Here is a 27,614-nt window from a genome sequence, read left to right as displayed (position 1 = left end):
TCCAGTCTGGCTGGGACGGAGCCAGGCCCCACCCCCTGCTGCCTCCGGATTGGCCGGGACGGGAGCCAGGCCACACCCCCTGCTGCATCTGGACTGGCGGGGACCAGAAGTTGAGAGCGCTCCACCATCAAGCCGTCTTCCTGTCGCGCGTGTGTACCGCGGCCGCACGCTCCCAGGCAGGGGAAGCTGGACCGGCCGCGCCCTCTCCTTCCATTCCTCCCGTCGTAACAAACTCTCAGACGACGCCTTTACTTCCTGCCGCCGAGAGATACCCCGCTGCCCCGCCCCCGCCCGCCCCCCTCACACACCGCGGACGGACTGGCTGGCGCTAAGGTCCGTCCCTCCACGGAGAGTGGCAGGAGCCCATAAACACGCGAGACTTGAGTTCCCAGACGCGGGCCAATCGAGGAGCCGTCTGCGGGGCCCGGGGGCGGGGCTAAGGAGGGCGGGGTTTGCGGCGGCCGCAGCGTCACCTGACCGCGGGAGGCTCCGGGCGGGGTGGGTGCTGCTCGCTGCAGGCTCGGGGAGTCGCCATGGTGAGTGTCGAGCGGCCGCGGGGCCCGGTCGGCCCTGCCCCCGACCCCTGCGCCCTCCCAGCGCCGCGGAGCCGCGCGGGCGGAGCCGGAGCCCCGCAGGCCGGTCGGGGCCGGGAGCCGCCGGGCTGGGCCTGCGGGACGAGGGCAGGCCGGGGAAGGCCACGGGCGGGCTGATCCGAGGCCGGGGTGGGCGGCGGCTCCCGGTTCTGAGGCGTGCCTGGGCCTGCGGCCGCCTGTCGCGGAGGTGGGTCCGCCGCGGTGAGGGGCCGGGGGCCGCCCGGAGGTCGCGCCCCGGCCGGCGAGCGTTTCCGGCGTGGCGCCCTCTGGCTGCGCGAGAACCACCTGCCGGAGGGTCGGAGCGGCGCCCTGGTGTTCGGCTCTTCCCCGCGGCGTCCGCCGGCCAGCTGCGGGGCCTGCTTACGGGGGCGTCCCGTGTGGTGCGCGTTGCCCTGACGAAAGGGCGACTTGTCTGCCCCGACCCTTGTTGGCCGGCTCCGGGTCGCTCGCTGCAGCGGGCCCTGGGCTGCGGCCCACACGCCTGCGCCTCCTTAGCGGGGCCGCGTCCTCAGGCGGTGCCCGCGGCCTGTTCGCCTCCCGGGGACCGGCTGCTCCGCGCGCCGCGCTGCGAGGCGGGGCCCCTTGAGGCGCCCGCGGCCGTCAGGGCCGTCCTGCCTCCGCGGGGACTGGGCCCCCGAGAACTCTTACCGTCGGCGGCTGGTACGAGGACGATGCAAACGTTTGACTAGGATGTGCCTGTTGTGGGCATTCGTGAGGTGACGGTCACGGGGTTCATTTATTTTTTATTTTTAAAGATTTTAATGTATTTATTCATGAGAGACAGGGAGAGAGGCGGAGACGCAGGCGGAGGGAGAAGCAGGCTCCACGCGGGGAGCCCGACGCGGGATTCGATCCCGGACCCGGGGTCACGCCCTGGGCGGAGGGCGGCGCTGAGCGCCGAGCCCCGGGCGCCCCAGTCAGAGTTTTGGCCTCCTGCGCCTCGGCCCTGTGCAGGGTGAGCCCGCTTGAGGCGTTGAGCTGGACGCAGCCCCGCGCTCCCGAGCACCTGTGAGAGGAGCCCGGATGCGGACTTGGGCGGGTCGCTCGTCATCCTGGAGTCTCCCCTTTGCGTCTGGAAACAAGCGTTGGCTCCTAGGATTCTGGGAGCCGGGTCACTTCAGGCGTCCTGTGGCCTCAAAGCGGAGCGTGCCGGGCGCTGGAGCGACGCCGAGAGTGAGGCGGGAGCGGTGCTTGTGGGCCCGGATGTAACTGTGAGGGGTGCTGTGCGGGCGCTGGAGCCCGGGCTGCGGGGCCGGGGAGCTGAGAGAAGGGCGCGGTGACGCGATCTCTCCCGCGAGGGCCTGCGAGCGACAGAAGCAGAGACCCTCCCGGGGGAGCGGCCGCGGGGTGGCCTTGGGCTCAGGTCATGATGGGGTCCCGGGGTCAAGCCCCACGTCGGGCCCCCTTGCTCGGGACAGTCTGCTGCTCCTTTTCCCTCCTGCTTGTGCTGTGCCTCAAACAAATTAGCAAAAGTTTGAAAAAAGGAAAAAAAGATTCTCCAAATGGAGAAGAATAAGTGTCGCTGGGACAAGTGAATGTTGTTCGTGGCGTGTCCAGCCTAGAATTCCTGGGGAGATGTATTGGCAGATGAAGCTGGAGCCAGGTTAGTGTTCAAATCATATTTTGAAGTTGCCAAGCTCTCATCATCCTAATGCTCCCTACTTCAATTGCAATCGTGTGCCTTATAATTACAAGAGTAGTACTTACATTGAATATGATGTTCTGTATCTGTGAGATTTTCCTCTTACAGTTGACTTACAGCGTGTTGGATGACAGCTACAACCTACCAGTGAGGAGATGGACCAAATAAGTTGCTTAGATGGCTGGAGATAATGGCTTGTATCTAAGGGGAGGTATAATAATAGTGACACTTATAAAGTGCTTGATTACTAAGTGCTAGGCATATTCTGAGTTCTATCTGTGTCATTTCATTAATTCCTCATAATAGTAATATAAGTACTCTTACTGTCTCTGTTTAATAGAAGAGGAAATGAATACACGTGGTTTGAATGGAGAGCAGTTTTATGAGTGATCCACTCATGATGGATCACTTTCTCTGAGCCTGACGGCTATGTAGACTTCTTGGGAGCACTGTTTGGCCTGAGTCTCAAGCTCAAGAGAGCCTCATGTTAGTTTGATCTTGATTCTGTAATGTTTCCATTATTTTTCTCTCATCCATGTAACCTTTTAAGTACATTAAATACAAAGCCGTAAAAAAAAAAAAAAAGGTACAAAGCCGTTTGTAAATGGGGAACTAGTTCCGTAAGTAAGCAGACCTTGATTACCTGGCTTGTGTTTAATGAGACCATGCATAAATAAACAAACAAACAAACCATGCTCACATTTCTTACTGCTCTTGCTCTATGTGACACTTCCCAGGAAGAACCTCAAGACACTCCCTTAGAATAGCCATATAATGGCTACATTTGTATAATAGCTACATTGCCTTGGAGAGTAATTTCTAAAAATAACATTTCCTTATTATAGTTTTAGTTCATTTGTAGCCTACCTTGTAATAAGTCTGTAGTTGCCTATATTATATGTTTATTTTAAACCCAGCTGATGCAAAATAGAAGAATTCTGCTAAAGTTTTCTTAAGAGATCACTGAATCTATTCAGTTTATACAAAAATTTTTAGGTTTGTAGTCTCTTTGTAACCACAGTTTTATTTGCTGTATTAAGGTTATTATACACCATAGCCAAAAGGTGGAAGCAGACCAAGTATCTCATCAATAGAAGAATAGATAAAATATGGTATATACCTACGATGGAATATTATTCATCCTTAAAAAGAAAGGAAATTCTGCCATATGCTACAACATGGATGAACCTTGAAGACATTATGCTAAGTTGAAATGGCTAGACACAAAAATGTAATTCTACTTATATGAGGTACTTAGAGAAGTCAGACTCAGAGAAAGCAAAATGGTTGTTGTGTGGGGTAGCACTAGAGAATGGAGGGTTATTGTTTTATGGGTACATATTTTCTCTTGGAAAAGATGAAAGACTCCTGAAGATGAATGGTGCTGATGACTGTACAGGAATGTGAATGTGCTTAATGCCTTGGAACTGCACATTTAGAAGTAGTTAAAATGGCAAATTGTATGTTATATATATTTTACCACAATAAAAAAGTAATTATAAAAATTTCCTGATGTATCTATATTTATCTCTGAACCTAATGAAGTCCATTGATTCTAATAATAGATTCTAATCTATTGCATCTAGAGATAAAGGGCCAAAAAAATCCAAACCCTAGCTTGGTGTCACTGAAGTTCTCAGAGAACCAGTCCAGGATGGATGGTGAATTTCATGAAGTCAGAATCCTCAGATGCTGGGGTTGTCTTTGCCTCTGAGACATTTTAACACTAGTAGTTCTGCTGTATAAATTAAGGTTCCCTTTAAATTTAGTTTAAAAGACATACGTTTTTCTTTGATATTTGTATATGCTTGTGAAGAAGTGTGGTCATAGGGAAGCACAGGTTACTAGAGTTTGCCATTGGAAAAAAAAATAGAGACACTTGACATTTATTATTAATTTTTTTTCCTCTTTCCAAAATTAGACCAAGAAAAAGTTTTCCATTTTTATAAGTGATTCTGATTCACAATGGGTTTTTTTTTTTAAGATTTATTTATTTATGATAGACAGAGAGAGAGAGAGGCAGAGACACAGGCAGAGGGAGAAGCAGGCTCCATGCAGGGAGCCCGACGTGGGACTCGATCCCGGGACTCCAGGATCATGCCCTGGGCCGAAGGCAGGCGCTAAACCGCTGAGCCACTCAGGGATCCCCTAACTTTTATGTTTATACATAAGTCTTTGCCTTCCTCCTTTCCATCTCATCGTATAGAGGCATCTTACCTTTAGTCATTTTTATTAAGGTGAAATTCATATAAGATTAGCCCCTTTATATTTTTAAAGATTATTTACTTTAGAGGGAGTGGAGAACAAGTGAGGGGAAGGGCAGAGGGAAAGAGAATCCTCAAGCCGACTCCCCACTGAGCGCAGAGCTTAACTGGGGCTCAGTCCCAGGACCTGAGGTCATGACCTGAACTGAAATCAAGAGCAGGGCACTTAACCAACTGACCTACCCAGGAGTCCCAAGAGGAACCATTTTAAAGTGAACAATTCAGTGGCAATTAGTAAATTTGCAGTGTTACACAACCACCGTTTCCAGTTCCAAGACATTTTTATCACTCCCAAAGGAAAACCTGTACTCATTAAGCAGTTATTTCCCCACTCTCTCCTCTGGTAACCACAAGTCTACTTTCTTTCTATGGATGATTTGTTTTTTTTGGGGGGGGGCGCATTTCCTATGAATGGACCTCAGACCTTACGTGGTCTTTTGTGCCTGGCTTCTTTCACTTAGCATAATGTTTCTTAGTTTCATTCATGTCACATATATCACTATTTTGTTCCTTTTTATGATTGAATAATATTCCAATATATATATTTATGTATATGTGTATACTACAACTTAACCATTTGTCTGTTGATTTTTTTTTTAAGATTTTATTTATTTGAAAGAAAGAATCTGCATTTGGGGGGAGGGGCAGAGAGAAGCAGAAGCCCGCTGAGCAGGGAGCTGGATGCAGGCTTGATCCCAGGACCCTGAGTTCATGACCTGAGCTGATGGCAGATGCTTGACCACCTGAGCCACCCAGGCACCCCCATCTGTTGATTCTTTAGCCATTTTTTATTAAATATAAACCTAAACATTCTAAAACCAGCTCATTTCATTCATACACTGAGCATTTATGAAGCATCTATTATGTGTTAGGCAGTGTGTTGGGTCCTGAGGACATAAAAATGGCCATAATTTGTAATTACAAAATAACGCATGCTGCAGTAGAGGTATAAACACGGTGTTTATACATGTAAAGGATCGCGTGGTTAATTCCGTTTGGTAGATCTAATTAATTTTGCAGGCAGGGTTTTGCTGATAACAAAAAGAAGAGTATCTAGATAGCCATTATAGCTGTAGACCTCTCTACATGAAATGGTAACGTAGGGACTTGAGGAGAGTACTCCTTGTGGTCTTCTCCTATCAGTCATTAATAATTTCAGCTATTTTATTTCTTAGTTTTTTAGTCTCGTATATTGTCTGAGAAGGTCAGTGTTTCATAAACTGGTTTCTTGATCTAAGACTAGTCTAAAATGTAGATGAAAAGTAGTATAGAGCAAAAAAGAGGATTTTAGAGATTTTGTTTAGGCTATACCTATCACAAGGATTCAGATTGGTTGTATGGCCATGTTCTGTTGTTGGATTCAAACTAATACCACGTTTTTTGGGACCAACCTGCTACAGGAATGTTGAGTCAGTTTCTGAGAGTAGAGATTCTCTACACATTACTGTTACCCTTCAGTATTATTATGCTATTAATTTGGGTGACTGGGTATAGCTCTCGATTCAATAGTTGTCAAAAATAGGGATCCCTGGGTGGCGCAGCGGTTTGGCGCCTGCCTTTGGCCCAGGGCGCGATCCTGAAGACCTGGGATCGAATCCCACCTCGGGCTCCCGGTACATGGAGCCTGCTCCTCCCTCTGCCTATGTCTCTGCCTTTCTCTCTCTCTCTCTCTCTCTCTCTCTCTCTCTCTGTGACTATCATAAATTAAAAAAAAAAAATAGTTGTCAAAAATAGATAAATGGGTTTAAGATCTAGGCCTGGAATGAGGCTTTTATGAAAGCCTTGGGAAAGGGCTATGGCTAGAACTACAGAAGTAGCAGATTTTTTGGAAGAGAGTGCTAATGAGACATTAATGGAAGTTTTTTGTTGTTTTTTAGCCTACAACACAGCAGTCACCTCAGGATGAGCAGGAAAAGCTCTTGGATGAAGCCATCCAGGCTGTGAAGGTCCAGTCATTCCAGATGAAGAGATGCCTGGTAAGAATATCAACATGAGAGGCAAAATTGCAGTCTGTGTGTTTTGCAAGGTTGTATAACACCACTGCTTCTGCTGAATGTAATCATCAGTGTCTTCTGTCCCATGTCCCTCAAGCACTGCATGGAGCAATTTCAACAGGGAGCCCCGTTTACTTGCATTTGTGTTTATGATTTGGGATTGTCTGTCTTCCCTCTCAGAATAGAAGCCCCACGAGGACAAGAAACCTTACCTTCTATCGCCGTGCCAATATCTGACCTCGGTTACTGGTCTCATTGGTTCTATACCTCAAACCTGAGGAGTACTTGACATAAAATGGGTGCTGAATAAATATTTTTTGAAAGAATGTATTTAAATACTTTCATTTTGGATTATTCAGCTTTTTTCTATCTTGAAGGCTTTTGTTTCCATCCTGAATGGACATATATTTTTGCAACAACCAGCTTGAAAATTTCTGTGTTTTCATATTCTAAAAGACAGAGTAGGAGGTAATCTGTGTAGAAACTATAGATTCTCTGCATTAAAATTTAAGAAATAGAACCAAACAGGCTGGTACTTCAAGTTATAAGTTGCTCTGATGATGATGATTTTACCTTTGTAAAGTGCCTCACAATTTCTAAAGCTTAGTGATAAGCTGTTTTAACCAATTGTATGTATTGTATTTTTTTTTTCTTCCCAAAAAAAAAAAAAATGTCTTGACATAGAGAACATGAGTGGGTATGGAACTTGATATTGCTTGTTTTTGTCTCTTTCTGAGTATGAATATTGCTTCCTGTATCTAAAGGCATTGTCATAATATGTGTTTAGTGGGACACATGGGCATTGTGAGGAGGAAAGTATACTTACAAGGATGGTCATTTCAGACATCTCTGAAGAGTCTTTACCTATGACAAAGCCATTGTCAGGATAGTAGCTTGCTTTAAAAGAATTGGTATGCCAGCTCTCTCAATTGCAGGCGCATGTGAATTCATGGCACTAGTTTCATAATCATTAGGAGTTGAAAAAATTAGTTATGCCAGGAAGTTTGTAGTCTTAGGTACATAAGACTTGCTAAGCTTCACAGTCCTGGTGAGAAACCATGAATCTTTTTCTTTCAGTAGGAAGAAGGCAAGGTGAAACTAAATCTGATTGTTGGGATGCCTGGGAGGCTCAGGGGTTAAGCATCTGCCTTCAGCTCAGGGCGTGATCCTGGAGTCCCAGGATCGAGTCCTACATTGGGGTCCCTGCATGGAGCCTGCTTCTCCCTCTGCCCATGTCTCTGCCTCTCTCTCTCTCTGCATCTCTCATGAATAAATAAATAAACTCTTAAAAAACCAAAAAAAACCTGACATGTGATTAAAATAATTTAAGTTCTGTATACTGTGTAACAAATCCAAGTTACATCTTTATTTAAATTAAACATTCCCCTCAATTCTCTTGGTATTTCTGTAGGACAAAAACAAGCTTATGGATGCTCTGAAACATGCTTCTAATATGCTTGGTGAACTCCGGACTTCTATGTTATCACCAAAGAGCTACTATGAACTTTGTATCTTTTGAATGTTGAGGATTGACCATTTTGATCGTATTTTTTTTTCTTGATAAGGCCATATTTTGTTTTTTCCTTGTTGAGTTTTTCTGGTGTTACATTACTTTTCATTGTCTTAACCAAATAGTACTCCATGTAAATTTTGTAAGCGAGGAAAAAGAAAGACTTAATATCAGAAACCCTTTATGCTTAAATTTCTTTGTTGTTGTATTTCAATTTTTAGTCCCTTCATGAGGGATATTGAGGCTGTTAGGCAGTTGGTTCTTTAATGCTTAGATATTGTCATGCATGACTCAAATGAAAATGATTTGCCATTTCAAAACCCTCTAGTAGTCTGGGCATTCCTTGTTTTTACTGCTTTGCTTTACCAGACATCTTTTAAAAACCTTATTTTATCTTTTTTGCATTTTATTTATTTTTTAAGTTTTTATTTTAATCACCTGGTGTTTAACAAGTGCCCTCCCTTAATCACCATCACCTATTTCACCCATCCCCCCACTCCTGTCCCCTCTGGTAACCATCAGTTTGTTCTCTGTAGTTAAGAGTCTATTTCTTGGTTTGTCTCTTTTTGCTCATTTGTTTTGAGTGAATAAAAACCCTTATTTTAAAATAAGGAAAGCCCAACTGAAATTCTATCTTCATTTATGGTATCTGCCCAATAGTTTAATGACTCCAACAAATTCCAGAGTATTGCTTATATTGGCTTGGCTTTATATCAGTCCTTAATCATAATTAAAAGATATGGCTATTTCTGATGAACTACACTACTTGGAGGTCTACCTGACAGATGAATTTGCTAAAGGAAGAAAAGTGGCAGATCTCTATGAACTTGTACAGTATGCTGGAAACATTATCCCAAGGCTGTAAGTAACTGAGAATCTGAGGGCTTTTATATCTGCATTTTCCACTTTATTTATTTATTTTTTTATTTCTTTTTTTTTCTTTTTTTTTCTTTTTTTCATTTTCCACTTTATGATATAGCCTTTAAACTTTGATTTTTAAAAACCAATTTTAAGGTTATTTAATTTCTTAGCAAATTGAAATTAGCATTTTGGTAGATATTCTGAGTTTTCTTTTAAGGCTTTAAGGTATAATTTTACTTTTTATATAGATAATTGAGGAATTTTAGAAATAGAAAAAGCAGATATACTATTTAGTGTTTTGACTACTAGAAAAATTAATATGACATTTAATCTCTTACTAGTATGCTTAAAGATGGTAATGATACTTATGTATGTATATAAGTGTATGTGTGTGCAACATATACTTACATATATACATATATTTGTGTATGTGTGTAAGTATATGTGTAATTTGTATATAAATATATGTACAGATTGGGGAGAGGGTTAGTGAGTGGTTGCATTTTAAATTAGATATATTTTCATTATAGAATGGAATGTAGAATGGTCCATCTTGCTTTAATATGTTTGGGTTCAATATGTTTGTACATAATCAAATTCTTGACTTGAGTCTTTTATTTATTTATGAATATTTTAATCCAGTGTTTCCTCATAATTCCCCTAGTTACCTGTTGATCACAGTTGGAGTTGTATATGTCAAGTCATTTCCTCAGTCCAGGAAAGATATCTTAAAAGATTTGGTAGAAATGTGTCGTGGTGTGCAGCATCCCTTAAGAGGTTTATTTCTTCGAAACTATCTTCTTCAGTGTACCAGAAACATCTTACCTGATGAAGGAGAGCCAACAGAGTAAGTGATTTTCTTTTTCTTTTTTTTTTTTTTTTGTGATTTTCTTTTTTGATTTAGTTGTTATACTTTTTTGTTGTAGAATATATAAGAAGTATAGAAAAGTGTATAGAAAAAAAAACAATATTTCTCCCACCCACAGGACTTGGGAGAAGTACTACTTCTTTCCTCCCACCAGTACTTGTAACATTTCAGTTGGAGATTTCCTTTGTGATGTAGAATTCTTCAGTATATGTGGTATGATGCAAAATGTACTCTTCTAGGGACACCTGGGTGGCTCAGCGCAGGGCATGACCCTGGGTCCCGGGATCGAGTCCCACATCGGGCTCCCTGCGTGGAGCCTGCTTCTCCCTCTGCCTGTGTCTCTGCCTCTCTCTTTCTCTGTCTCTCTCATGAATGAATAAATAAATCTTTAAATAAATAAATAAAATAAAAATTATGTCTGGGTTATTAGAACCTGCTTTTTTCATTAAACATAATTTTATGAGTATTTTTCCATTACATTAAATATTCTTTGAAGATGTGACTTTTTAAATGAGTTATATTTTGAAATTATATTTGTAGTGAAATACTGACAAATGCTTAACTTTTTCCATGAGGTAGCTAATTTTCATATTGTTTTTTGAGTGTGTTATCAATTTTTGTCATTTATGGACTGCTAGATGCCCTGGATAGAAGTGATTTAAGTTATCTGTGAACACAAATTGCATATTAACTCCAAAAAAAAAAAAAAAAAGCCTTTGAGAGCCCTGTCTCTTGTGACCGATATTCCAGTATCCACATCCATTTCACTTGTTGTATCCCACAATAAAGATGATGGTCAACCAGCTGTGGTCTACAACAACTAGGTGAACTATTTATATGCAGATTTCCTAGATTGAGGACCTTAATTCCTTTTAAGTTTATTTATTTAAAAAAACTTTTTTTTTTTTTTTTTTTTTTTTTTAAGTAATCTCTACATCCAACATGAGGCTCAAACCCCAGGACCCTGAGATCAAGAGTTGTATGCCCCTACTGATTGAGCCAGTCAGGCACTCATTGTTTAACTTTACTTATTCATTTGTTTCTAAGGTATACAGTTCAGTAATTTCTAGTATATCTGTATCAATTTCTTTTTAAGAGAAAAAAACATAAAAATTTACCATGCATATGATAAATGATATAGAAAAGGTAAAAATTTAACAATGCTGAGAAGATAATGAGGTTGTTTTATTATGATTTGACTGTCAATTTTGAACATTTAATTAGGCAATCATTAAAAAAATTTTGAAGCCTATATTCCCTGTCCTATGAGATGGAAAATCAGCAGGAAATATATGGTCTCCTCCCTCACAAAGTTTATATTCTAATTGAAAATGTTCAACAATAAAATGATGTAGTTAGGGCATCTGGGTTGCTGAATCAGTTAAGGATCTACCTTCAGCTCAGGTCATTATCCTGGGATCGAACCCTGTATCGGGGTCTGTGCTCAGCATGGAGTCCGCTTGTCCCTCTCCCTCAGCCCCACCCTCCTACTTGTGCTCTCTTTTTCTCTCTCAAATAAATAAATAAAATCTTTTTTTAAATGGTGTAGTTGGGGATCCCTGGGTGACTCAGCAGTTAAGTGCCCACCTTTGGCCCAGGGTGTGATTCTAGAGACCGGGATCAAGTCCCACGTCTGGCTCCCTACATGGAGCCTGCTCCTCCCTCTGCTTGTGTCTCTGCCCCTCTCTCTGTCTCTCATGAATAAATAAAATATTTTTGGGGATCCCTGGGTGGCTCAGCGGTTTGGTGCCTGCTTTCAACCCAGGGCATGATCCTGGAGACCCGGGATTGAGTCCCACATTGGGCTCCCTGCATGGAGCCTGCTGCTCCCTCTGCCTGTGACTCTGCCTCTCTCTCTCTCTCTGTCTCTCATGAATAAATAAATAAAACCTTTAAATATATATATATATTTTTAAAATGGTGTAGTTAGCAGTACGTTATGCGTATCAGGTGTTTTTTAGGCTTTTTGAATTAATAGAGTTGCTCTGAGAATAAGTTGGGCCAAGGTAGGGAATGGGGGAAAGTGTTTTGTTCCTTTATACTTGCACTGTGTCCTCTCCCTGGTATTTTTTTCTCTTAAGTCTGTTTTCCCTTGAGGTTGAACACTAAGCCAATGAAGTTGAAAGTCTTTCTGTAAAGTATCAATGTATTAAAGGGATAAAAAGGAAACGTACAAAGGAGAATGGTAACAATAAGTTGGTCCTATAGTGTAAATAATAGATGTAAAGATTTTTTCAACTCTCTCTTTTCAGTGAAGAAACAACTGGTGATATCAGTGATTCCATGGATTTTGTACTACTTAACTTTGCGGAGATGAACAAACTCTGGGTGCGAATGCAACATCAGGGACATAGCCGAGATAGAGAAAAAAGAGAACGAGAAAGACAAGAACTGAGAATTTTAGTGGGAACAAATTTGGTGCGCCTCAGTCAGTTGGAAGGTGTAAATGTGGAACGTTACAAACAGGTTTATATCCTTTTACTTGTTACCTTTTCTTACATCATGAGATAAATTTGAAGCCTGATTTTCTTAATTAAAATATTTTTATTAAATATTATTACAGTGGGGATCCCTGGATGGCTCAGTGGCTTGGCATCTGCCTTTGGCCCAGGGCGTGATCCTGGAGACCTGGGATCAAGTCCCACGTCAGGCTCCCTGCATGGAGCCTGCTTCTCCCTCTGCCTGTGTTTCTGCCTCTCTCTCTGTCTTTCTCATGAGTAAATAAATAAACAATCTTTAAAAAAAAAAAAAAAAAGGACCAGGTAGTAAATATTTTTTGATTTTGCAAGCCTTGTTGTCTGTAACTACTAAACGACAAGTTGTGGCAAAAAGCAACAACAGACAGTATGAAAGTGATTTACAAAAGCAGACATTGAGCTAGATTTGCTCACCCCTGGAAGAGATAATCCAGGATAGTGTCACACATATGTAATGAGTTACTTTTGATAAAAGCATAGTGGTAACCTATTCAACAAATGTTTCTGAAACAGTTGGACATCTCTGGGCAAACAAGATCCTTAAATGGTGACCATTCGCACCATATAGAAAAACTCAAAAAATGGATCAGAGACCTAAATATAAAACCTAAAACTATAAAACTTCTAGAAGAAAACACAAAGGAAATCCTATAATGTTGGATTAGACAAAGATTTCTTAGGATACAAAAGGCACAAATTATAAAAGAAAAATGAATTTGATAAATGTCTTAAATGACTTTCTAAGTAGAAGTCCAGAATTTAAATTTTTATTTAAAAATTCCTCTATGAAATGTTAAGGTTTCGTTTAAAAAGTATGGGTTGGAAAAATCTTTTTTTTTTTTAATTTTTTATTATTATTTATTTATGATAGTCACAGAAAGAGAGAGGCAGAGACACAGGCAGAGGGAGAAGCAGGCTCCATGCACCGGGAGCCCGATGTGGGATTCGATCCCGGTCTCCAGGATCACGCCCTGGGCCAAAGGCAGGCGCCGAACCGCTGTGCCACCCAGGGATCCCGGGTTGGAAAAATCTTAAAGATTCTTGGGCACCTGGGTGGCTCAGTGGTTGAGCGTCTGCCTTTGCCTCTGGCCATGATCCAGGGGTCCTGGGATCAAGTCCCATGTCAGGCTCCCCACGGGGAGCCTGCTTCTCCCTCTGCCTCTGCCTCTCTCTCTGTCTCTCATGAATAAATAAATAAAATCTTTTTTTTTTTTTTTTAAAGAAAAATCTAAAGATTCTCAATAGCTTAAATGTTATTAGAGGCGTGGCTTAGCATTTAAAAATGTTTTAACCCTTACCCTTTTAGATTGTTTTGACTGGCATATTGGAGCAAGTTGTGAATTGCAGGGATGCTTTGGCTCAAGAGTATCTCATGGAGTGTATTATTCAGGTAAGTGAGAACATATATTGCATCTTTTAAAAGGACTCATTTTATTTTAAATAGTTTTGTTTTGAAAAAAAAATCTTGATAGAATAGAAAATAAACTGTCCTCGGTGCCTGGGTGGCTCAGTCAGTTGAGTGGCTAACTCCTGATTTTGACTCAGGTCATGATCTGGGGTCCTGGGATTGAGCCTTGCATGCCAGTCTGGGCTCAGTGAGGAGTCTCCCTCTCCCTCTGCTTCCCTCCCCAGTTGCGGGTTCATGTTCTCTTTCTTTCTCTCAAGTAAAAATTTTTTTTTTTTTAAGATTTATTTCTTTATTCATGAGAGAGGCAGAGACACAGGCAGAGGGAGAAGCAGGCTCCTCACAGGGGGTCCGATGCAGGACTTGATCCCAGATCCTGGGGTCACACCCTTAGCAGAAGACAGACAGACGCTCAACCGCTGAGCCTCCCAGGCGTCCCAAATAAATTTTTGAAAAGAAAAAAAGATCAGCTGTCCTGAGTAAAGGATTCTTTTCTCTTACTGATGACTTAGTCTTAGTATTGATGTGTTTTTCCCTCCAAAATGTAGGAAAAGAGTAGCCTCTAAGTTCTCCAGTTCTTGTTAGTTTTAGTTTAGTTGTAGGTGTATTTTGATTAGTGGAATATTTATCTGAGCTTTAAGGAAGCTCAGAAGTAATATATTTGAATTTAATTGTGTAAGATTAAAACAATTATTTTTACAAATATGAACTTTAAAAAAATAAAAAATGAAAAAAAAACAAAAAAAAAACAAATATGAACTTTACCATAAGTCCAAAATATAATGTGAAATACGTTTACTTGTATCAATTAATTATTATTTGATTTTCAGGTTTTCCCTGATGAATTCCACCTTCAGACTTTGAATCCTTTTCTCCGGGCCTGTGCTGAGTTACACCAAAATGTAAATGTGAAGAACATAATCATTGCTTTAATTGATAGGTAAGTGCTTCCAACACTAGAGGGCAGTGTTCCAACTTGGGACTAATGAATTTAAAACATTTTTGTGAATTGCTTATTTCTGTTACATCTTTTTTATATTAATGATTGTAAAGTAATTACATTTATGAACAGTTTAGTTCTGTAAGTATGAATTTCTTCCAGGTGCCTGTCTAGCTTAGGCAGGAGGCATGGAAATACATTTAAATTTTTTTTTTTTAATTTATTTATGATAGTCACAAACAGAGAGAGAGAGAGAGGCAGAGACACAGGCAGAGGGAGAAGCAGGCTCCATGCACCGGGAGCCTGACGTGGGACTCGATCTTGGGTCCCCAGGATCGCGCCCTGGGCCAAAGGTAGGCGCTAAACCACTGCGCCACCCAGAGATCCCATGGAAATACATTTAATTGGCAATGTCCTACAGATCCATTATTTAAATCTTAAAATTCAAAGAATAAACTTTATTTTTTTACAATAATTAATGTTATCTTTTAGTGGGAACTGATTTGATTTGGAGTTGTTTTTTGTTTTTTTAACCAGGTAGCTATTAGATGTATGATTAAGAATGTTTAGGTAATCACTCTATTGTCACATTTTTTAAAAGAAGAATTTTGAAGTATTAAATATGTTTAGAAAATTCCCCTTATGTTTGAATTTTACTATTTTAGGCATTCCTCTTGGTTACAGGTATAAAACTTGGCCTTTGATAATGGCTTTAATGAGTACCTGCTTGGCAACCATACTGAGTGCTAGTATATAATATGTGTCCTGCTCGTTTGCTTACACATCACTGACATCGTGAAACCAGGAGCCCAAGTGAAGATATATTTCTGCAAATACCTTTTGTTACATTTTAAATACCTAAGTTATTAAAGTCTGAGAATTTATATGGCACATTCTCCAAATTATCAGTTTAAATCTGGGCAGCAAGAATTATATGCGAATTGGACATATTCTTAATGGAGGCTAATAAGATTTATCTTTTGAAGATTTCTCTTTCAAATCATGGCTGTTAAAATACATTTGTCACTTTAATGAATTTTTATCCTTGTCTACTTGATTAAGCTTCAAAAAATATTGCAAAATCAGGCTGTTGAAAATTATTTATGGGGGGATCCCTGGGTGGCTCAGCAGTTTAGCGCTTGCCTTCGGCCCAGGGCATGATCCTGGAGTCCCGGGATTGAGTCTCGCATCGAGCTCCCTGCTTGGAGTCTGCTTCTCCCTCTGCCTGTGTCTCTGCCTCTCTCTCTCTCTGTGTGTCTCTCATGAATAAACAAACAAAATCTTAAAAAAAAAAAATTATGTATGGTGCAAAATAGAACATATTGTAAGAATACAGTAAAATAAGACATTATTGATGAAACTGGTTAAAAATGAATTGATCACTTTCTTATACCATACACAGAAGTAAACTCAAAATGAATTAAAGATCTAAATGTGAGACCTAGAACCATAAAAATCCTAGAAGAGAGCAATTTCTCTGACATGGCAGTAATTTCTCTGACATGGGCCATAGCAACATTTTCTTAGATATGTCTCCTGAGGCAAGGAAAATAAAAGCACAAATAAACTATTGGGACTACATCAAAATAAAAAGTTTCTGCACAGTGAAGGGAACAGTCAACAAAACTAAGAGGGAACTTACTGAATGAGAGAAGATATTTGCAAATGACCTATCCACTAAATGATTAGTATCTAAAGTATATAAAGAACTGACCAACTCAACACCCAAAGAGCAAATAATCCAATTTAAAAATAGGCAAAAAACATGAACAGACATTTCTCCAAAGAAGACATCTAGATGACCAACACATATATGAAAAGATGCTCAGCGTCACTCATCATCAGGGGAAATACAAATCAAAACTACAATGAGATGTCCCCTCACACCTGTCAGAATAGCTAAAATCAAAACCACAAAAAAAAAGTGTTGCTGAGGATGTGGAGCAAAAAGAACCCTCATACACTGTTGGTGGGAATACAGACTGGTACAGCCACTGGAAAATAGTGTAGAGGTTCTTCAAAAACTTAAAAATGGAACTACCCTATGACCCAGTATTTGCACTACTGGATATCTACCCAAAAAATACAAATCACTAATTCAAAAGGATACATGCAACCCTATATTTATAGCAGCATTATCTACAATAGCCAAATCATGGAAGCAGCCCAAGTGTCTATGAATAGATGAATGAGTAAAGAAATATATACATAATGGAATGTTTTTCAGCCATAAAAAGAATGAAATCTTGCTATTTGCAATGACATGGATAGAGCTAGAGACTATTATGCTGGACTAAATAAGTCAGAGAAAGACAAATACCATATGATTTCACTCATGTGGAATTTAAGAAACAAATGAGCAAAGGGGGAAAAAAAGAGACAAACCAAGAAACTGACTTTTTACTCTAGAAAACAAACTTGTTACGGGGGGGGGGGAGGGGGGGAGGTCGGTGGGAGAAATAAGTGATGGGGATAAGGAGGACACTTGTATAATGAGCACTGGGTGATGTGTGGAAGTGTTGAATCACTATATTGTACACCTGAAACTAATACAACACCATTAAAATTTTTTTTAAATGAATTGAGGGAATGATCGACTCCATTCCAGTCCTTTTTAAAATCTTTTTTAGTGTTCTAGGAGAAAAACCTTGTAAAAATATAGAAAAGTATAAAGAACAAAATGTCATCCATGATCCCACTGCCTAAATCCCTGTATTTGTTACAGATTGTTTTCTTTTTCAGATTAGCTTTATTTGCTCACCGTGAAGATGGACCTGGAATCCCAGCAGATATTAAACTTTTTGACATATTTTCACAGCAGGTGGCTACAGTAATACAGGTTTGTATGGTTTTTCTTCTAAGTTCTTAAAACTTTGAAACTTCTCAGGAGGTAGACCCTTTTGTGATTGTTTAAAATAAATTCTGTGGTTTTCTAAACATTTCAGTCTAGACAAGACATGCCTTCAGAGGATGTTGTATCTTTACAAGTCTCTCTAATTAATCTTGCTATGAAGTGTTACCCTGATCGTGTGGACTATGTTGATAAAGTTCTAGAAACTACAGTGGAGATATTTAATAAGCTCAACCTTGAACAGTAAGTCAAAGTTACATTTTTATAAAAACCCTCATAAAGCACTTACTTAATTCTAGATTAGTTTTTCTTAATTGCTTTTTGAAATGTTTACATTTGTCTTAAGCGTTTGTTAGATTGATAATGCTTGGTATTAATCAGGGCAGAAAGTAACAACCAATATGTTGGCTGTGTACATGATCAAATAGTGGCATTCATGGACTCTTAAGTAGTCTTCATGGACCAGAGTCTCTCCATTTCAGACCCCTTTAATATATGAATAAGTTTTCAAACTGGTAAGGGAATTAACAGTTGACCTTTGAACAATGTGGAGGTTAACCTTCTGCGCAATTGAAGAACTCTGCAACTCCCTAAAACTTGACTATTGATAGCCTGTTGTCCAGAAGCCTTACCAGTAAGTTGATTAACACATATTTTGTACATTCCATGTAGTATATACTATATTCTTAAAATCAAGTCAGCTAGAGAAAAGAAAATGTTATTTTAAAAATTACAGGAAGAGAAAATACATTTTGTAGTACCATACTATATTTGTAGGAAAACATCTATGAATAAGTTGGCCTGCACAGTTCGAATCCATGTTGTTCATGGGTCAGCTGTGTTTATGTTAAGCGGTATTTTCATAGGAAGTGATTTTCTACAGATGAATAAGTTGTAAAAAAAATTAGGAGCATATATATATATGTATGTATATATATATTTAAGGTGAAATTAAATTGGTTTAAAATATCTTTCTATTTTGAGCTTTGTTTTTGATACCATCAAGGAAAGTCCATTTTGTTGCCAATAGTTGGGAGCTTCCTCAACTGTGCTTTCCTAGTCTTTGGCATCCTCTAGTGGCCACTGTGGGCACTTGTGATCCCTTTACCTTTTCCCCAGCAGTCCCCTTACTGTCCCATCCTGCACTGCACGGAATACTCCGACAAGCTGCTACCTTAAATTCAGCCTGCTTTTCCTAAATCACCAACATCTGATGCAGAAGAAGCAGTTTTTTTCCTATTTTGTGGAGTTGCTAGTTTTGGATGAATTTTTCTCCCTACTCATTTTCTTCATGAGTATACATCATTTACTGGGTGCTCAAGAACTTAACTATCACTTAAAATATGTTCCTAAAAATGTCAAATTCTAGACAGTCATTTTAACTCCAGCTGTATAACCTGTTCAATGTTACGTCTTATTTTGTATTAATAGAACATTAAGAGATGAGTACATGTTTGTATTTAGATAGGCATCTTTATCTTCTTAGAAGGAAGTCATTGGAGTATTTTGAGGTGATGTAATTCACTTGACCTGTTTCCTTTAACGTGAAAATGAAAATCTTCAAGTTTTTATGCAGAGTGTATTTGTATATATAGAAAGTTAATTTTACTCATTAAAGGGCTGTTATTTTTCTTTTTTGTAGTATTGCTACCAGTAGTGCAGTTTCAAAAGAGCTCACCAGACTTTTGAAGATACCTGTTGACACTTACAACAATATCTTAACAGTCTTGAAATTAAAACATTTTCACCCACTTTTTGAGTATTTTGACTATGAGTCCAGAAAGAGCATGAGTTGTTATGTGCTTAGTAATGTTCTGGATTATAACACAGAAATTGTCTCTCAAGACCAGGTAAGAGAATACCAACATGCGATATTAGGAAAACAGAAACAATATTGTAATGATTTTAGACCTTGAGGCAGACATATGAAATGGGAGAAGACGGTAATTTAATACTAAAAAAGGTTACAAAGAGTTTATTCATTATATAAATTAGAAATTAGAGGTGTATAAAGAAGAAATTATAAAACTATAATCTGGGATGCCTGGGGGGCTCGAGTCATGCGTCTGGCTTCCTGCATGGAGCCTGCTTCTCCTTCTGCCTGTGTCTCTGCCTCTCTCTGTGTCTCTTGTGAATAAATAATTTTTTTAAAAATCCTAAAAAAATATATACATAAAACTATAAGCCCACCAGAAAGAGAATAACTACTATTCGTTAATATTTGGTGTGTGTTTTTCTACTCTTGTCTGTATGCACATCAATATACATAAACTTTCTTACAATAAAAGGAATTATGTTTTTAATACAACAAAAGCAAATGAAACTTTAATAGCTAAGAGAAGGTAAAGAGTTTGCTCCTTGGGACTTACACAACTAGAAACGCTTTGACAGTGACTTTATATGCTGATGGTTTCACTTCAGTGGTTCCTGCATCTCTCGTGTTACAGGTGGATTCCATAATGAATTTGGTGTCCACATTGATTCAGGATCAGCCAGATCAGCCCATAGAAGACCCTGATCCAGAAGACTTTGCTGATGAGCAGAGCCTTGTGGGCAGATTCATTCATCTTCTGCGGTCTGAGGACCCAGATCAGCAGTACTTGGTAGGAGTTAACTCAGTTATCACATACCGTCACGGCTCCTAGGTCGAAATTCCATGTAGATGTACCTAAAATGGTCTGAAACAGTTGTGGTCTTAGAAGGTTTTGAAAAAGTTGCAGCTGAATAAGAGATTAAGTGATACCCATGGAGTTTGACTTTATATAGAAATGCATAATTGTGAGCTTATGGGAAATATATTGGTTGCTCTAGTTTCTTTGAGGACTTAAGAATTATAGAAAGCCCATCTTCCTTAGTTGAGTGGATAGTACTTCTTCATGTTCATTTTCTTTTTTAACTATTCTCCTTTTATCCAGTTTGTCATAACTTTATCAGGATAAAACTTAGAGTATAAGCAGCAATCCGTATATTCAATTGTATTTATGTGTCTGAAGTCTGAAAATATAAGTTGACAAATTTTAAAAATGTATGAAAAGACTTTAAAATTCAAATTCTTTCTCTTAACCTCTTTTTCCTGGTGAAGAACAAGCAGAAGTTTTCCTTTATCATTAGTTCTCAATAAATCTTTGTGAAATGAATAATATGTTGCCTGAGTAGGAATATTGGTGATTGATGCATGATGATTTATTTTAATGGAAGTTAGCACAGATGGCAATCTAATTATTGTTTGGGGAAAGTGTAGTTTAACTTGTTGGATTTGTAGGCTGTTAGACTGATGATATGATGGGGGAACACTTTCATTTGAGGTTGAGTCCTGACTTTCTCCTTCTGGTGACTTTTTTTGTTGTAGTTGACACTCTTGTATTCCATCACAAGCAGTGTGAAGAAGAATGATTTCTGTCGGCAGTGTGATACTCTTTGACTTGGCTTACTGATAAACATTCTGGGCAGGCCAGCTGTGCGCTGTGTGTGATCTGTACATAGTGACTGGCTGATTGATTCCCTTATGTTTCTGTGTCTCACATACGTGCCTACATGTGTTTTCATTTTTTGTTCTGTTCCAAATGTAGTAGTAGGAAGTATCCCTTCCACATGTAGCCAGTTGATTATGCTTGTGCACTGAGAGACCTTTACGGCGAGGATCAGTAGCTCTGACTTCCCCAAGGGAAAATGCATTCACTTATCTATTATATCAGAGAAATTTTAAAAACCTGGATATGTCACACATTGTATCACACATATTAAAAAGTATTTCATGAATTCTTGTGGGTTTTTCCGAGACAATATGACGTTTATTTCACAGTAGCTCTTTTAAAGTATATTGCCATTTCCTTTTACTTTGTCTTTTTTCTCCAAATTAGCAGGTAAGACATACCAACAAAATACATATAGCTATTTTGCATTCTAGTAATAACCAACATTTTCTAAGCCCTGGCACCCTTGCCTTGTGTCAGGTACTAGTAACTCTTCATGTGTATTACTTGATCTTCCCAACAACAAAAGCAAATGAAACTTTAATAGCTAAGAGAAGGTAAAGAATTTGCTCAGGGTCACTCAGGTAAGTAAATGTTAGTAGAAGTCTGTCTTCAGAGCCTGCAATCTCTGTCAGCACAGCCGACTTTGTACATATGTATATGAAAATATGTTAACATGTATCTCTGCCTCTGACTGGTCTTGTAACCTTGGGCACATTATGTGGCCTCTTTGAACCTCCGGCTTCTTCATTTGTGAAATAGGGTTACTGTTTTGGTTATGATGTTGGTTTTATTGACTCAGTGCAATAAGAAATGTAAGCATCTACCATTAAGCCTGGTATAGCAGCAGATGCAATTAAAAATTGTAGCAATAACAATGATTAGAGCCCTCATTTAATTTTATAAATGATTAATCATAGTGCAGGAAAGATTAATGTTTTGGGGGGATTTTTTTTTGGTCAGATTTTAAACACCGCACGAAAACATTTTGGAGCTGGTGGAAATCAACGGATTCGCTTCACACTGCCACCTTTGGTGTTTGCAGCCTACCAGCTGGCGTTTCGCTACAAAGAGAATTCTAAAGTGGTGGGTTTACATTTAAGTATGTCACTACTTTTTTTCTTTTTTTTCTTCTTCTTTATGTGTATTTGTTAGAATATTTCAAATATATACAGAAATAGACTATGGAATAATAAAATTCCAGTTTCAATTCTTTATACATCCTGTGTTAAGTTTTCCTAACCGTAGTGTTGGTAGATTGCATACTAGCTGAGGGATCACAAAAAACACTTAGAAATGAAAGATTAAAGCAGTGTAAATTTATGCTAGGTTTTCCGTATTTAAAGATTACTTGGAGACATTGATAAATTTATTACAAAATTGGCTCAGAGTGCTTTAGTTTAAGAATGATTTTACTTTAGAGTCTCTACCAATTCTAAAGTGATACAGTAATCTCATGCAGAGGTTGCAAGTACATAATAGGTGAGATCTAATTCAAGATAGTTTTGCCTAGCATTGCATAATAACCTCTCTCCAAAAGCCTGAAATTGAATAATTTTATGAATCATGTACTTTTTTTATGCACGTATTCCTTAAGCAGAATCATGGCTTAAATCTTCAATGATGATAGTTTTATAGGAAATCCTTCAATCTGATGTACCTAAAGTTGGATAGTCAAATTAGTGTTTAAAGAATAAAAACTCAGTAAACTTACTTTTCCAATATTGGAGAAACAAGATTTATTCAGTAGACTTGCCAGCATGACATAGCCAGTTTTTATTATGCCACCTGCTCATTTAGGACTTTTTCCAGCATTCCATGTATAGATTTTGGTGAATGTAACAATAGAAATAGCAGCTAGCATTCACTATGTGCCATATACTGTGCCAAGGATTATCTGTATACTTGGATTATTGCATTTAATCCTTATAGCAAGTCTGTGACTATTACCCTCTTTTAAAAAATGAAAAGAACTGATTGCTTTAATAAGAAATTTGAATGGTCAGATATAGATAAAATATTTAACCTCACTGGTAATTACAGCAATGAACCTCTGTTTTAGAAATCAAACTGGTAAAGAGAAAAGAGAAAGAAGGTTTGCAATGGCAATGGTATTATGAGAATGCATTCTCACCTAGTAATGGTGGGCATGTGACATACTACAGTCTTTGTATAAAAAACTGGCAATATGGAGAGCCTTAAAAGATCTAATAATTCCACTTGTAAGAATTTATACTAAGTAAATAATTAGGGATTCAAAAAAACCTTGTGTATATGGAACATTAGCATTCGTTGTGGTATTGCAGATTATTTCCAAAAGGAAATATTTAAATAAATTATGCTACATCCAGTGTGTGGAATATTTTCTAGTCATTAAAGTGATTTCCAGGAACTTAGTATCATGAGGGAGATTGTTATGACAAAATAAGTGAAGGAAAAGAAGTTTGATGCAAGTATATGCAGTATGAACCCAATTTAACTCTTCTGATGAGTTACTATAAAGTAGAAAACAAAACCAGAATAGCGATCCCAGTTATAATACATTTGCATAGGAAAAAAGATGTTAACATCAGAATGTTATCAGTGATCAATGCTGGGTGGTGGATTTAGGGATGATCTCAGTGTTTAAAATCCATTTGCTTATCTTCCTAATTCTGTCCAGTTGGGGTGTGTTTTGAGTTTCTGATGAGTAAAAACAAAATGCCAAATATTCAAAAATTATACAGCCAGTAACCACAAAGGGATGTTTGAGAAGATACTGTGCTTGATGGACTTGTGTGCTTCATAAATGAGATGAAGGAGGATAACAGGAGAACCTTGAGCTCAGCGCTCCTGCTTTCCCTGTTTGTTCTATAGAAGCTTCATAAAATGAATATTCGGGAACCCTGGGTGGCGTAGCGGTTTAGGGCCTGCCTTTGGCCCAGGGCACGATCCTGGAGACCCGGGATCGAATCCCACGTTGGGCTCCCGGTGCATGGAGCCTGCTTCTCCCTCTGCTTATGTCTCTGCCTCTCTCTCTCTCTGTGTGTGACTATCATAAATAAATAAAAATTAAAAAAAAGAAAGAAAATGAATATTCTTGGGCAGCCCAGGTGGCTCAGTGGTTTAGCACCTGCCTTCGGCCCAGGGTGTGATCCTGGAGACCCAGGATCGAATTCCGTATATCGGGCTCCCTGCATGGGGCCTGCTTCTCCCTCTGCCTGTGTCTCTGCCTCTCTCTCTCTCTCTCTCTCTCTCTCTCTCTCTGTATGTGTGTCTCATGAATAAATGAATAAACTCTTAAAAAAAAGAAAATGAATATTCTTGAGCTGGCTCATCTTGAAAGGAAGGTAATTTAAACTTTTTTCTCTTTTAGGATGACAAATGGGAAAAGAAATGCCAGAAGATTTTTTCATTCGCTCACCAGACTATCAGTGCTTTGATCAAGGCAGAGCTAGCAGAATTACCCTTGAGACTCTTCCTTCAAGGGGCTCTAGCTGCTGGAGAAATTGGTTTTGAAAATCATGAAACGGTAGCATATGAATTTATGTCCCAGGTGATTGTCTTTTCTCCTTTCTGTGTTGTCTGATCGGTTTTGCTGTGTGCAGCCACCTGTTGTAGGTAAGATATAGTGCACGTGGATTTCCTCTTCAGTGAATGTATAACCACCCCTTCCCACCGTCTTGGAACTCCTTAATGCTCTAGTTGCAATGATTGCAGGAAAATGGACCATCCACTAGGGGCTAATGAGATTTAAGATTTCTGGGTGGGTCTTGGTATAAGTGTTTCCTGGAGTGAAAAGCTCCTTTGTTAAATTTAGTTTGTGAACTCTGGGTTAAGGAAAAGTTAAAACAACTTTGTTGCAGGTTGTCAGTATCTTTCCTGCATGAGCTGTGTCTTAGGACTCTCCATGAGAGGGGTCAACGTGTGATCTGAAGGGAGTACAGAGCCTGTCACCAGATGGGCTTTTGGTGGGAAGTACTTTAGAAAACACTCCAATAGATGGTGGTAAAGGTCTCTTCTATTTCTTGTTCACCAGGCATTTTCTCTGTATGAAGATGAAATCAGTGATTCCAAAGCACAGCTGGCTGCCATCACCTTGATCATTGGTACTTTTGAGAGGATGAAGTGCTTCAGTGAAGAGAATCATGAACCTTTGAGAACTCAGTGTGCACTTGCTGCATCCAAACTTCTGAAGAAACCCGATCAGGGCCGAGCTGTGAGCACCTGTGCACATCTCTTCTGGTCTGGCAGAAACACAGACAAAAATGGGGAGGAGGTAAGGAGGGAGGTCATTCCCGACCATGCTGCAGGAAGGGGATAGCTGCCACGGCCTTGTGCACTAGAGGTGAAACATCTGGAGGGCTTGGAAGCCTGACAAAGTTGCCTTGTTTATTAAGAGAAATGAAATGGACAGTAATGTATAATGTTACATCCTATGGTGATGTAGTTACATCCTATGGTGAAGCTTCACTTTGAGTATATTGTAATACAGTAAGTTTATACACTGCTTTTTAAAAAATATACATCTTAAACCAAAACATTTAATTAATAAATACATAAAATAAATTCTATTTGTAAATTATAGCTGCGTGCTTTAAAAAAAAAAAAAAAAGAAATGAGATTTAAATTTGTTGTGCACCTTAAAAAAGAGCCACTGTAGTGTTGTGCTTATTTCTTTGTGTGAAATGGGACATTTGTGATTCATTAATCTCTTTAATACTCTCCCCCTCCCCCCCACCTCACCCTTTTATTCTAGCTTCATGGAGGCAAGAGGGTAATGGAATGCCTAAAGAAAGCTCTGAAAATAGCAAATCAGTGCATGGACCCCTCTTTACAAGTGCAACTTTTTATAGAAATTCTGAACAGATATATCTATTTTTATGAAAAGGAAAATGATGCGGTAAGTAACTGTAATAAAATATTGTTACTGAACTAATATTTTTCTTTCCTGCTCTTCAGAGATGTGATACATAAAAAACTTAATTATCTTGATGCTTTCTTTTTTTATTTACAAGGGTCAGAGTTTGGAGAATGCACCTACTAGTCTGTTCATTCTTTAGTATTCTTTGGTTTATAGATGCATCTCTCTAAGGGAAGAACTCATATGTGCAAGAAAATTCTCATCTCTTTTGTTCATGAATATTTTATAATATTTATGGAATATTTTTTAGTCACTGTTTGAAAAAATATATAAATATAGTAGGCTTATTGGTTATCAGGTAAGTTTATAATAATTCCTTATATGGGTTACCCTTTTATTTTTTTATTTTTATTTTTTTTTAAGATTTTATTTATTTATTCATGAGAGACACACAGAGAGAAGCAGACACAGGCAGAGGGAGAAGCAGGCTCCAGGCAGGGAGCCCAACGTGGGACTCGATCCCAGGACCCCAGGGTCACACCCTGGGCCGAAGGTGGCACTAAACCGCTGAGCCACCCGGGCTGCCCTGGGTTCCCCTTTTAACACCAATACAGTGTTGGTCAAGATTTATCAGTTAAATAAAATTTTGCTTTTCTTGTATTGGTACACGATGCTCTATTTTTTGTTAAGCTTTTGGTTTTTTTCTTTTTGTTTTTGTTGTTTTGTCTTTTTTTGGTGAATTGTCAGTAGTTGTTGCTCGAACCAGGCATCATGTTTTCATCTCTCTTTTTTTATAATTACTTTAATGACTGTGAGAGTAACACAAGATCCTCAAAAATTTTTACTGGATTATCTTTTCTTTTTTATATGGTACATGCTAGATTCTGTAACTGTACATGTTCTCTTGTAGGTCACAATTCAGGTTTTGAACCAGCTTATCCAAAAGATTCGTGAAGATCTCCCAAATCTTGAGTCCAGTGAAGAAACAGAGCAGATCAACAAACATTTTCATAACACATTGGAGCATTTGCGTTTGAGGCGGGAATCACCAGAATCTGAGGGTCCAATTTATGAAGGTCTCGTCCTTTGAAAAGGAAGCAGGCTCACCCTACTCTTTTCCATGTACATCCAGTAAGGGTTTTATTATACTAGGTTTCCCTTCCATAGATTGTGCCTTTCAGAAATGCTGAGGTAGGTTTCCCGTTCTTACCTGTGATGTGTTTTACCCAGCACCTCCGGACACTCACCTTCAGGACCTTAATAAAGTTACTCACTTCATAAGTGTTCAATCTGTCTTATCACCCCAGGTGGCATGATTGATCTGCTATTTAAAAGTCATGTGGTCTGTAAAAAAAAAAAAAAAAAGGAAAGACAAACCACCTCTTAGCTACTAATGAAGCTCTTCTTCCTTTATTCTGTTTTGTTGGTTGTGTAATTTCCTTCATTACTTGGGAGTACTAACCTGAAAGTGTCTGTCTCTTTGTTCTCTAGTCCAATTTGAGAATAATTTAGAGGAAAGGGATACTATGTATGTGAAATTCAGCTTGGGCTTTTCCCTAAATGCAAGATAAGGCCATGTGTAAAATTTTCCCTAAAACTAGAATATATTATTGCATGTCTGAGAATTTTGAAACACCATGGTCAATACCAAAAGCTATATTTTGCATATTTGGACTCAATCATCCATTAAGAACTTATGTTGTCCTCTGGGCATATTTATCCAAATAATTTTGTTCTAAATATTAGTATAAAATAGAAAATTTGTGATCAATATAATTTATGTATAACCTTCATTATTGTAAATTTAGGGGGAAATGCATCGTACAATTATGTTTTTGTTTTGTTTTTGTTTTTTTTTTTGCACCAGTGGAACAATAAAGTTGCTATTAACAA

General features: G+C 39.1%; 1 protein-coding gene across 4 annotated transcripts; it reads left to right on the top strand.

Moving 5' to 3' along the window:
• The first annotated feature begins 195 nt into the window (after window positions 1-195).
• On the top strand, window positions 196-27,614 carry VPS35 (VPS35 retromer complex component). Of its 4 annotated transcripts, none has more exons than XM_041738528.1 (17): window positions 196-333; window positions 6,377-6,475; window positions 7,905-8,001; window positions 8,741-8,864; window positions 9,529-9,711; window positions 11,985-12,198; window positions 13,516-13,599; window positions 14,445-14,554; window positions 17,297-17,393; window positions 17,500-17,648; window positions 19,048-19,255; window positions 19,853-20,008; window positions 21,842-21,964; window positions 24,234-24,413; window positions 24,897-25,136; window positions 25,617-25,760; window positions 26,632-27,614. In XM_041738528.1, the coding sequence occupies exons 2-17, from the start codon at window positions 6,461-6,463 to the stop codon at window positions 26,809-26,811; spliced, it is 2,304 nt and encodes a 767-aa protein (XP_041594462.1). In that variant the 5' UTR covers window positions 196-333; window positions 6,377-6,460; the 3' UTR covers window positions 26,812-27,614. The 4 variants fall into 4 exon arrangements, with proteins under 4 accessions (XP_041594462.1, XP_041594460.1, XP_041594459.1 ...); XM_041738526.1 differs by lacking the exon at window positions 196-333 and adding an exon at window positions 437-536; XM_041738525.1 differs by lacking the exon at window positions 196-333 and adding an exon at window positions 2,801-3,466.

Source organism: Vulpes lagopus, chromosome 23 (assembly GCF_018345385.1).
Source record: "Vulpes lagopus strain Blue_001 chromosome 23, ASM1834538v1, whole genome shotgun sequence".
Taxonomy (NCBI): Eukaryota; Metazoa; Chordata; class Mammalia; order Carnivora; family Canidae; genus Vulpes; species Vulpes lagopus.
The sequence above is the reverse complement of the archived record's forward strand: the minus strand, read 5'-3'. Positions and strand labels throughout refer to the sequence as shown.

Excerpts from the sequence above, each read along its gene's own strand:
- VPS35 (XM_041738525.1), top strand. Across the intron at positions 8,865-9,528 it reads GGAAACATTATCCCAAGGCT|TTACCTGTTGATCACAGTTG; the intron begins GTAAGTAACTGA and ends TAATTCCCCTAG. Across the intron at positions 17,394-17,499 it reads AGGTGGCTACAGTAATACAG|TCTAGACAAGACATGCCTTC; the intron begins GTTTGTATGGTT and ends TAAACATTTCAG.